The 12,006-nt window shown below is 40.9% G+C and overlaps 2 protein-coding genes across 3 annotated transcripts in view; one reads left to right on the forward strand and one right to left on the reverse strand.

Moving 5' to 3' along the window:
- LOC5566278 (deoxynucleotidyltransferase terminal-interacting protein 1) overlaps positions 1 to 11,762 on the forward strand; it is a 40,575-nt gene extending 28,813 nt beyond the window's left edge. The window contains exons 1-2 of one of the 2 annotated variants that reach the window (XM_001650621.2): positions 10,014 to 10,208; positions 10,270 to 11,762. In XM_001650621.2, the coding sequence (XP_001650671.1) occupies positions 10,346 to 11,737 (1,392 nt within the window). In that variant the 5' untranslated portion in view covers positions 10,014 to 10,208; positions 10,270 to 10,345 and the 3' untranslated portion in view covers positions 11,738 to 11,762. Of the gene's footprint in view, positions 1 to 10,013; positions 10,209 to 10,269 lie in introns of those variants that run through there. The other variant, XM_021840836.1, reaches the window with a different exon arrangement.
- Positions 6,206 to 7,709, reverse strand: LOC5566296 (snurportin-1). Its single transcript, XM_001650622.2, has one exon. The coding sequence runs from the start codon at positions 7,552 to 7,554 to the stop codon at positions 6,439 to 6,441; it is 1,116 nt and encodes a 371-aa protein (XP_001650672.2). The 5' UTR covers positions 7,555 to 7,709; the 3' UTR covers positions 6,206 to 6,438.
- Positions 11,763 to 12,006: the final 244 nt, after the last annotated feature.

The raw sequence follows: 12,006 nt of genomic DNA on the forward strand, positions 1-12,006 counted from the left end.
GGAAGTGGTTCACCTAGCATGAATGAGGGATGAACTTATCGCTGAGAAAAAGTAGATTTTGTATGAAATTTGAGTATTTTAATGACAGATTCATCCTTGTTCATCCACTTCTCCTAGCCTATGGCCACATAAATAACACAGCACCGCTCAAACGTCAAATAACTCGTGCGGACCGATGCACGACTGCCGTTCGAACTAATATTTCTTTTCAACTGCGTACTGCGATCAGAAAAAAAGCAAGGGTGATACGGGCGGCTCTTTACTGCTACACCAAAGTGTCGCTGGTTTTAAAATGTAAACAATCATACAAAATTACGACCAAACAATGGCGAACGCGTAATCAATCGAAAACATTCATTTTGGAAATTTCAGCATTTAGGCATGTTGCTGAATGAAATGCATATATTTAGGCGATTTCGTATAAACGAATGTGTGATGAAACGGTTCTTGTGCGATGATAATATATTGACAGAAAATTCAAGACCATTATCATAACTAAACGGTCCTGCTGTTACCAAAAATTTTGAAGTAATGCCGACAAAATGTAGCAATCATTTCCCGCAGTGCGTTTCCTATCAATAAATGCTATAAATCTTACGAAACAACAGCCGTAGCTCCTCTCTCGCACACTTCGGATACTAATCCGACAACTCCAAAGCCATCCTGCTTACGCGAACAGCAGCCCGAGAGCAATCAAGACAATAGCACTATAGCACAGTCATAGTGGCTGAACAGAAGTTGGTGGTCGGTCGACGAGTCAAAGTCTCATGCAAGAAAGTGAATAAAAAGTGCATGCTAGTTTGCAAATATATTCGTTGTGCATATTGGCGGATCTCCAGAAGGTAAAAGGGAAAAGACACTAAAGCATGTTCAGTTCAGAACTGATTCCTTATCATATTAAAGTGACGAATGCGCCACGTGCAAGACAACTCTCGGTGCCAGTTGTACCCCACGGATTCTACACTGCACGATACTTTGCATGATTGAGCAGGTAACATTAGGCGTATTTAGACCTTAAAACCCAAATGTACCAACAGCTTCTTTACCCGACTCCCCCAGACTGACCAGAGCAGACCGAAAATACCGACCGGAACATTACCAGGCATCGCAACCACCCGCCACATGTTCGAACAATAGGTAACCATGTTCAATTAATGGTCCCACTTTGGCTAGGGTTCATAAAATGTGCTTTCAGTTCCACTCGCCCTTGAACGATCGGGATTTACGGGAGCTCAATAATCTGAAGCTGGGAAAAGGCCCTTCACCAGGTAAATGCTTTATAATCTGACCTGAAGAACGACGATGGAACTAATTTCCCCTCATCTCTCCTAAAGAGAGGGCCTTTTGTCCATTGCCTAAAGACTGTGCCGTCGATCACGACCGGCTAGCACACAGCGACACCGTCTCGGATAGTCCAATCCAGCCCATCACCTCATTGAGCCTTCGTTATTGGACGATTATTCCAACAAAAGCACTCGTGATCTGTGTGGCAAGCAGAAGTGCAATATCGTCTCGCCGAAGAGAGACGTCGCGCTGGGACTCTGTCGCGCTGGGACTTTGTCGCGCTGGGACTTGTCGCGCAACATCTTCGGTGCGAGAGAGTGAGGGCGTGTCGCAGTGCAGCTCGCGACGCAACCGGTCGATCGCTTGTGACATCGAAGACGCAGTCAGCGCAACATCACGGGGCTCCCAACGAGTATTAACAGCGATGGATTATGTAGGGCAACTTCGAGCGTAGGAGATAACTGTATGTATACGGTAGATTAAGCATGATTAAAATATGATGATTTAAAGCAGCAAAACATTCTCGTTAGATGCTGTAAATCCTTATGGGATCATTATTGTGCCTGATAGTTTAGACAATACTTTATTGATGGTGCGTACTATTTAGTTCGTCATCACGTATTGGTTCAATCGTAGATTAGAACATAGCCATTGTTAGCGTTCAGAATTTCCATTTAGACAGTTTCCTTAGCCCAATAGGAAAACTGTCATACTGCGTCATAACCGGCAATACGATAAAAAAAATCAGATTAGATGTTTATAGATCTTACGTTTAGTTTTACCAGGTCCGTCCTACTCGAGCTCAATTGGGTACCACTTCTAGTACTGTATTTGGTCCCTCAGTAGTGCAAAAGGTACCCAAGTTTGACAGATCGCAGTACACTTTTTACGGCATTCTAGATTACGCAAGGGACATGCAGGTCTTTAATTTGTCTTTGGTTTTATGGGTTTACGCTTCCCAAATTCGGTAAGCTAGTAATATATTAGTTTCTTAGCAGTAAATCGATCGTCATTTCAAGGCTTATCCTTAGAATGTCAAAAATACATTATTTAACCTACTGGGGGATCTCCTCCTATGAGCCTCTGTATGTGCTATAAATTCTTTTATTCTTTTGACGTTTACTGTGCGCCGTATGTTGGTGCTGTCTCGCTCTCTCTCACGGGTAACTTGAAAACAGGGCGCACAATAAAAGTCAAACGTTTCATAACATGCATAGGCTCATTAGATTTATTCAGACATTAGATAAACAAGATAATTTATCCTGGAGGCAGGGCCGCATTTACGGGGCCACATTTTAGGGGCCCCCACAAATCTCGACAAACATATTTATAGTTAAACTTTCACGAATAATTAGAATCATTGCAATAGTAAATACTTTTCGGAAACGCATTATAGGATCTGAAAGATTTTTTTTTAATAAATAATAATGGGTAAAATTTTTGGAAATAACCTCTAATATGTAAAATCAGAGTTGAGGGCCCAGATAGCCGTAGCGGTAAACGCGCAGCTATTCAGCATGACCAAGCTGAGGGTCGTGGGTTCGAATCCCACCGGTCGAGGATCTTTTCGGGTTGGAAATTTTCTCGACTTCTCAGGGCATAGAGTATCTTCGTACCTGCCACACGATATACACATGCAAAAATGGTCATTGGCAAAGTAAGCTCTCAGTTAATAACTGTGGAAGTGCTCATATGAACACTAAGCTGAGAAGCAGGCTCTGTCCCAGTGGGGACGTAGCGCTAGAAAGAAGAAGATGTAAAATCAGAGTGGGATTTTGATGGCTTTACGAGGAACAAGAAGATCAAGAAAGATTCAAAAACGATTAAGATAAACAAGTGGAGTTCCTTCTTTTTTCTTAAATTCTTAACGATTTTCTAACATGACTTTTCCAACTACATCGAAAGATTTCTCAATGAAGTTTAAGTCTAGCGTTCGAATGCAATTTATATTGCTGTGTGCATTTGAAACGCAAATATCAAATGCGGGAACACCAAACGCGGTAAGATTTTTCACAAGTAATGCGAAGTCAAAATTTGATTTTCTTTGCTAGGTTGGCGGTGATATAGATCATGGTTGCTAAGTATCCTTTGATTGCTTTGTGTTACCGCATTTGAAGCTCAGTTAGCCAAGGTTTGCGCGTCAAACGCAAACAGCAATATATCTGCACCCTGCAGAACAAGTAAGGGATGGTACACAAATTATGTCACGCTAAATTTCGATTTTTTTACCCCTCCCCCCTTTGTCACGTTTTTTGTATGAGTCCTTCGAAAAATTTGTAAGGCTTGTCACGCTTGGCTTGACCCCCTCCCCCTCCTTGGAGCGTGACGTAATTTGTACATGACCCCTGATAGGGTGTTTTATATATTTTGGACAGACCGTTACGCCTATATAATTTGGCCATCTCCATTTGATTTTGCCGCAAATGGTCAAATTATATACGCATAACGGTCTGTTCAAAATACTTTGATCACCCTAGGACTTAATTATTTTGAAAATGACTCTATCGATCAAATTGCAGACTTGATAGCGTTTAAGTGACTTGAATATAGGAAGTTTAGAGAACTCTAACTTGAAAAAATGGACCAAAAAGAGACCAAAAATGGATTAAACAAGAAACAGAAAAACAAAATGTAACCTAAAATGAACCAGAAGAAAAGAGAATCAGGCCAGACGTTTCTCTTTTGTTGTAATTCTTCATTACAACATTCCTCTAAGCATCCTTTGCAAAATTTCTAAAAGAATTTCTGGGATTATTGGTAGAGCAATCCCTAGAAAAAAAAAATCTAGAGGGATCCCAATATGGGATGGTACACAATATATGTCACGCTAACTTTCAACTTTTTCGACAAACCCCCCCCCCCCCCCCTTTGTTACACTATTTGTATGATTCCTCAGAATGACCACTATGTCTAGCAAAAAAAAAATCACTAGATTTGTTTAAGTTTTTCCATGAGACATGTGAGAGGAAATTCTTAGAGCACCTGCTGAAAAGCTGCAATAAAGTCTTTATTTTTTTTCCCTGGAGCCCGTACAATTTTGCATCAGAATTCACTGCAATCCTAAGGAGGGAAAAAGAGGAACATTCTGACTAAAATATAGAACCTAGAGATCATCCATTGAAAATAGACTATTCGGAGATTTTCATTAAAATCGAAACCTACCCAACAAATATTAGTAGTGGTTCAACTCTCATTCCGAGAAAATGTTTGTTGGGAAGCCTCTAGAAAAATACCTGCTACCAGCCCTACTAAATAAATCTGTTAAATAAACTTGAATATTAGGGGTCATGCACAAATTACGCCACGGTCCTAGGGGGGGGGGGGCAAGCGTGACAAGCCTTACAAGGAGGGGAGGGGTAAAAAAAGTTGAAATTTACATAATTTGTGACATAATATGTGTACAATCCCTTAAACATGAACAGAATGAGCATAATTTGAATTAAGGTACCTGTAAGACGAGGATCATTGAACGAATTTTGTTGTTGACATTGACATTGATTGACATTGACAAACAACATTGAATTTAACCTGTAAAGCGAAGTTTGCACTTCAACAGAAAAGTAATCGCCTATCTCAAATACTCAAGAAAAGAATTTTTCTTCGATCGCAGTACGCAGTTCAAAAGAAAAGTCATTTCAAATGGATCTCACTGTAAGAAATTTCTTGACTATTTCTTGAGCAGACATTTTTACTTTTCTTGAGCGGAACAGTAAATCTAGCTAAAAGCTAAGTATGCTGTTTCGCTCAAGAAAAGTAAAGAAATTCCTTGACTGAATGAGTCAAGAAATTTGCTACAGAGGGCCCCTTTGAAATGACATTTCTTCTCAACTGCGTACTGCGATCAGAAAAATGTGATTTTCTGGACCATTTCTTGGAAGAAATTTTCCTAACATTGAGATAGGCGATTCCTTTTCTTGTCAGTAGCAAACCAGCCTTAAATATATAAAACCTAGTAAGATTTAAAAAAATATAAACTTGTGATAAAATCTTGTTTCTAATTAATTACACGATAGAGCGTGTTCTTGCTACTACTTTGGCAAATTTCCTCGCTCACATTACGGCTATATCCCATTTGAACTTTAATTCTAAAAATGGGTCAAAATTTAAAGCTTGACACATTTGATCATGTTTGACGTTTGCTTAGTCTTTTTTTACACTGAGATGGTTCGTATCAATGTGAATAAATCGCAAAAATCGGATAAAAATGTTTTTGGGATTAAAAAATGTGTTTCTGTTTGGTACTAAAATTTGGATAGGGCTTTAGGACCCTATTGGTTTACGTTCATAGAGGATTTAAAGTATTTTTTAACGTTATAAAATTGTTTGACTCTGGTAATGAAAACTTTTTAAGGTGAAACATCTCGGAATCCAAAGATGGCCGTCACAATGGCCGACTTGTGCCCCTACTCACGTTTTCAAAGGCACTAAATTGGAGAAATAGTTGGCAAACGTTTCTGATCTTCTAATTTTAAGCTTTCTGGTAGTGCACAAAGCTAAAATAAAAAGAGCACTGTTGTTGGATACTTTCGTCGCGAGATTTGTGCTTTTGAAGTTTTAGTGCTATCAGAAGTTGATTCTTGTTTCACCCTGAGAATATTACAAATATCCAGTCTTTGCTAAAGTATCAAAATGTTTTTTTTTTTTACTTCTGGGAACAGGGCCCCCATCAAGATAATGGCCCCCGAACCCCCACATTTGTAAATCCGGCCCTGCCTGGAGGTTTCTCTAAATGTCTGCACCTGGATATGTCCCACATAAAAAGGAAAACAGTGAGTTCAAACACCATTTCCATTCAAATAGAAACTTTTTGAAGAACTGGATTAGAATAGTCATCGGCAGGAAGATACCTGAATCTAAAACCATTTATCGTAGGAAACTTTCTTCAACTTGTTTAGAAATGTTATATCGTAATCGTTCAGAATTCTTATTCCTCAGATGGTATTGAACAGTCAATCCCGCATCGTTTTATTTCTTAAAAATAGATTTGATTAATGTTATAAATAGGAGCAATATTAAATTAAAAAAGTAACATCAAGGATTTCTTTTCTGCTCTTGGTTTGATTATATCTGTTGGTCAAAATACCATTCGTCATTGATATTTTTCGTCCTATCGATTATGGAGAAATATCGTCACATACCTGATCCACAGTTGCTCTAGCCCTCCATCTCGAGTCGCCTAATCTGGTCCAGCTCCTTTTGCTGCCAGTCGTCGTCGGCGTACCCATCGTCCTCTACCGGAATCGCTTCCATTTCCTCCCAGATGGCCAACTCATCTTGTCCATCCTCTTCGCCTTCCTCCATGTGACAAATTCGTCCATTAACCCGTCGAGATCGTTTCTTCGCCAACTTGGCATCGAACTCGTCCATGTAAGCTCGGTGGCCTAAGTCTTGATAACTGTCAGGAATCTTCTGTAGGTATTGATGGTTCAAAAGGTGACCCCATTCGCTCCCGAGGACTTCCGGTACCATAAAGGGGAACAGCCACGTGACAAGCGGCGTCCGTCCATAGATGTAATTTGATTCCTTGTGGTAGAAGAGCAATCCATCCAAGGGGGTATCCGGAAACATGGGGTACTTGGACAAACATTGTTCGACTTGCCCGGGAGATTTAAAATCCATCGTAGGAATTAGCTCCAGTTCCCATGGATTTTCCATCGCAGTACAAAACCGTTTTTGCAGGTTGTCCTCCTCCATTTTGGACCGCAACCATTGGAACCGAAACTGACATTCCCATTGCACCAGATCCATTTCGTTGTAGACCAGTAAATCCAGAGCGTAGAAAATACGGCTCTTTGTCATGAAGCAGTCCAAAACGGTCACTCGTTGCTTCTTCCCTAGCCGCGTGGAAAACCGTGTAATCGACCTTCCATCCTTTCGGTAGGCCACCGCCAGCCCCTTCCTGATCACCAAAAGACATCGAATTCCGACGGGGCACGGCACCAGGAACCAATTCTCCAAATCGTCCGGCTTTTCGTACATCCATTCGGAGAGTTGCACTTTGTCCCGGTAGAGTTTACTGAACCAAACCTTCGGACGGAATCGCCTTCGTTCCAGCTGTTGATGGTCCGTCGAGGAGCAGTCCGATTCTGTGTTTTCGGCCTCGATCAATTCCAGCAGCCCGGGACGGGAACTGTCTACCTCGGTTTGCCGGAGTCGTTTCTGTTCCTCTAGGAGAGTTCGCCGGCGTTCGGATTGGTGCTGCTCTTTGCCGCGGGATTTGTTCTTGTAGAGGTCCGTGAACCGAGAAGCGCTTTCATCCGAGTCGGTCATTTTGCTCCGCTGATGGGGGAGTTACGTGGGTGGATCGAAAAATGCACCTGATTATTCTACTCCATGAAATTAATCAAAATTTAATTTTAGTTCACGAACCGAACCGCGTCTATAGTGTGTTGCAAAACAGCAAAAACTTTTTGTTTTATTTTTATTTATGTTTTGCTCTGCGCTTTCTTATTTTCATTCAACTTAACGTCTTATCAGTGTTGCCAAGATCATTGAACTATATGAGCATCTGTACGTGTCATAAATTCTTTTCTTTGGGTTCATTCATTTACATATTTCATAACGCCGAAAACGACCATTTTTTGACACCCATCCACCCCTTCGTAACGTGTTTTGTATGAATATTCTACAAATTTTGTATGAGTTGTAACATCGCGAGGACACCCACCCACCCCCTTCAGCGTTATGAAATTTGTGAATAAGCCCTTATGACTTTTACTGTGCGCCGTGTTTTGGTGTTGTCTCGTTCTCTCTCACGGGCAACTTGAAAACAGGGTGCACAGTAAAAGCACAGATAACAGATGTTCATGCTAGAACAAACATTTTCTGAAAACCTGTGTAAATATTCAAATTGAAACTCCTTGCAATCACTAGCGCCGCCACACAACGAATTGCGTCAATCAGTGGTGAATATCAGTATCTGGAAATATTTCATATTCACCACTGACATCGTCATGGGAACTTTGCGATGACACCACGATGTTGCTACTTGTGTTGCCATTCAAAATAACCATTGATTGCCTTACACAGTTTTACAATCGGACTTCAACGTCTGTTATCTGTGGTAAAAGTCAAACGCTATAAAACGTTTGACTTTTACTGTGCGCCCTGTTTTCAAGTTGCCCGTAAGAGAGAGCGAGACAGCACCAACACACGGCGCACAGTAAAAGTCACGAGAACAAAAGAATTTATGGCACGTACAGAGGCTCATTCAACTTAACGTCTTATCAGTGTTGCCAAGATCATTGAACTATATGAGCATCTGTACGTGCCATAAATATTTTTCTTTGGGTTCATTCATTTACATATTTCATAACGCCGAAAACGACCATTTTTGACACCCACCCACCCCTTCGTAACGTGTTTTGTATGAATATTCTACAAATTTTGTATGAGTCGTAACTAGGGTTACCAGACGTACTCTTTTTAGAGTACATGTACTCTTTTCTGCCTTAAAAATTGGTGTACTATTCTTTTTTGGTAAATGGGCTAAAGAGTACTCTTTTTTTGATGTTACTGATGACTGCCATAAAATCAAATGAGCTTAACCAGATTATTTTATTTCCCCAGGTAACACGGGTGATTCATCCATTTTTGACAACCATCTCCCTAATAAAGCAAATAATAATAATAATAATTTTTGACAAACACTAGGTAACTCGAATCGGTACTCAATATTAATTAGAAAGAGTTTTCCGATCATTAATCTCCCTAAGTATAGAAATAAGTGCCGAAAAGTTAAAAATATTGCTCAACAATCAACTAATTGTTGCTTTTCAGTTGAAAACTGTTAAAGTCAACAACTTGTGCTCAATCTTTCTTTCTAATAACGTTGTGTCCAATGGATGAACAAAGCTGTGGGAACGAATGAATACGGCTTTAAAACACAGTTACGAAAAATAAAACCCTTTCAAGCATACTTTTGTAAACCTTATGAACCGCGGGACAAATATGCGTAGAACGGTAGAACAATCAAGCTTTCTTTTATAGTATTTACACAAGTCATTAATAAAACCTAAATTGAAATAATGCTTGGAATTCTTTTCAGATACAAGGTTTAAAAATTCACTCTTTTCAATTCCGGTTGTCTTACAAACAAATAAAATTCTATACTTGAGGGGCCACATTATCATTCACATCCCTTTGTTTCCAGCCTCGTTAGTTTGCTTAAGAACATTTTTGATAAATCTAAAATAAATGTTTGAAAAACTATAATATTACAAGAAGTCGAATGACTTATTTTGAATGAAAATTTGAGATTAGTATCTGGCAATCCTCAATTATTTAGGCAAAAAATCGTAATTGAAATGAGTTAAGAATAAGTTAATTCTTTTTTAAACTACCTACTGATCGTCAATACGATTAATTCGACTAACGAATTCAGAATTGAGCAAAACATACATGGTAAAATTAAGAAAATTAAAACAAACACGTTAGCGAGAAGTGCATTTTCATTGTTTTCAGGATAGGTTAAGCGTACTCATTAATAGAGTTGGAAATATGTACTCTTCCCGGTGAGAGCAAATATAATAGCCCTAGTCGTAACATCGCGAGGACACCCACCCACCCAAAATAGCGTTATGAAATTTGTGAATAAGCCCTTTTGACTTTTACTGTGCGCCGTGTTTTGGTGTTGTCTCGTTCTCTCTCACGGGCAACTTGAAAACAGGGTGCACAGTAAAAGTCAAACGTTTTGAAGCATGCAGAGGCTCATTGTGCTCTGCAAGAGATCCACGGAATCCATTTGACAGCCGCCCTCCACCCTTGAGTGAAAGTAATAAGAACACAATATTTTGGCATCACTCCCTCCTTCACGTCTGATGAAGACGACTCATTTCTGGACCATTCAAAACGAACACACCATGACATAAACAAATTTACGTCACCCGTGCAGTCTAACTTCAGGCGTTTTCCGTATCTCCATCGTAATTTGCTTTTATTATTCACTAAATTTAGGCGTAATTCTCATAAAATTTTGAATTTCAGCCAAAAACACGTGATCAAACACCACATCCCACCGGAAACAGTACTATCGCACGCTCGAGTGGTTCCCCGCGCGAAGATGGTTATTCAACGAGTGTGGCGTTCCTCTGCCAACTCCAGCACCAGTGGCAATACGACGGCAACAAATAGCAACAGCGGCGCTCTTACTGCGTCATCGTTGTCAGCAACAAGTTCCTCCGAATTGGCGCCACAAAATGTGCCGTCAGGCGAGATTGACGGATCACAGGTCGTGGTTCCGAAAATGCAACGTCCCAAACTGAGTGGGGAGGCTATGCTGGAGGTGATGAAGATGCGCTACTCTGGACGGTCACATTCTTCTCAATCCGCTGGGGATGCGGCCTTAAAGTCGCTTGAGTTGCTGAGGGCCAACATTCAATATTTGTTCGATAAGGAGATTGAGGTGGTAGTTAAAAAGTTTAGTTCGTTGTTCTTCATACCGGCCATCAAGAATATCAAGGAGAATTTGGGTGAGAGTGCGATATCGGATGATACCTTGAAGACGCTTTATTGTTCATTGCTGGAGAATAGCAAAAGTCAATATGTGGGTCAGATAGCTTCCCCAGCAGAGAGTTCACTGTCAAGGGCAAACACACCAGGAATGGAGCTAAGTGACTCTGATTCGAGCAACGACAATGTGGTACCATCCGGAACAACTAGCCTTCTTCAACAGGCACTCAAACGAAAGCTTCCAGAACCAAATCAACACGACGGGTTCAAACGGCAGTACTTTCTTCAAGGATCTCTCTACTCTCAGAACCACTATTCCATCCTTCAATCGCTGGGAAACGTTCAAGGCTCATTACCATATCAGATAAGACCGTCAGTATTGAACCCCACCGTCTACACGACTACCATCAGTCCCGAAACACTGTTCATAATGGATTTCAAAGCCGGACGAGCCCTAGGAGTTCCGGACTTCCGCGATCGATTAGCCAACAAGCACCCGGAAATCCTACGCTACTGTCCGGATAATCAAGACCGCGATTGGCTCCTCCAGCAAAAGCAAATATCCCCACTGAACAGAAACGGCCGTTTCTTCCTACTCGTCCTGGATGAAGTCAGAAAGCTAGCCGAACGCAACTCTGAATATTCCAACAACCCCTACATGAAGCTCTCGGATCTACAGGGCTTCAAACTAACGGAATTCATCTACGCCAAGGTTCAGAAGCTCATCAAAGACAGTGCCGATTCGAGTGTGAAACCAACAACCGCCACGCCCTCGGTGACAACAGCAACAACAGCAGTTCCTAATTCTATTCAACCGAGGCCACGGGTCTCGTCATTGAGTTCCTCGCATGCCACGCTGACGGCACTGCTGTCATCACCGCAACAGTCTCAAGTGAACTGCAGTAACAGCAGTGGTACTATCGCGACTATTGCCGGCTCTTCCACCACCTCTGGTATGGATGCGAACACCGGTGGAACCGGAAGTGGCGACACGAAAACTTAAAACCGCAATACCTATTATATTGATGTATAAATAGTTGAATCACAGAAGATCACTCCGGCATTTGATGCTCTAGATGTGTACATATCAGGGTTGAACCTTCCTAGAAGGGGTTCATGCATATTTTACGTTACATGAGTAGAGTTGCGTAATGAATTGATGGACCCCGATATGTTTTAAGTGGTTTTAAATCAAGTAACTGTATTAACGCTTTAAATCTACTATCGGAATGCATGGAATGATGAACGTTTGTAAGTGTGCTGTCATTGATG

The sequence above is a fragment of the Aedes aegypti genome, chromosome 2, assembly GCF_002204515.2.
Source record: "Aedes aegypti strain LVP_AGWG chromosome 2, AaegL5.0 Primary Assembly, whole genome shotgun sequence".
In the NCBI taxonomy this organism is placed as follows: domain Eukaryota; kingdom Metazoa; phylum Arthropoda; class Insecta; order Diptera; family Culicidae; genus Aedes; species Aedes aegypti.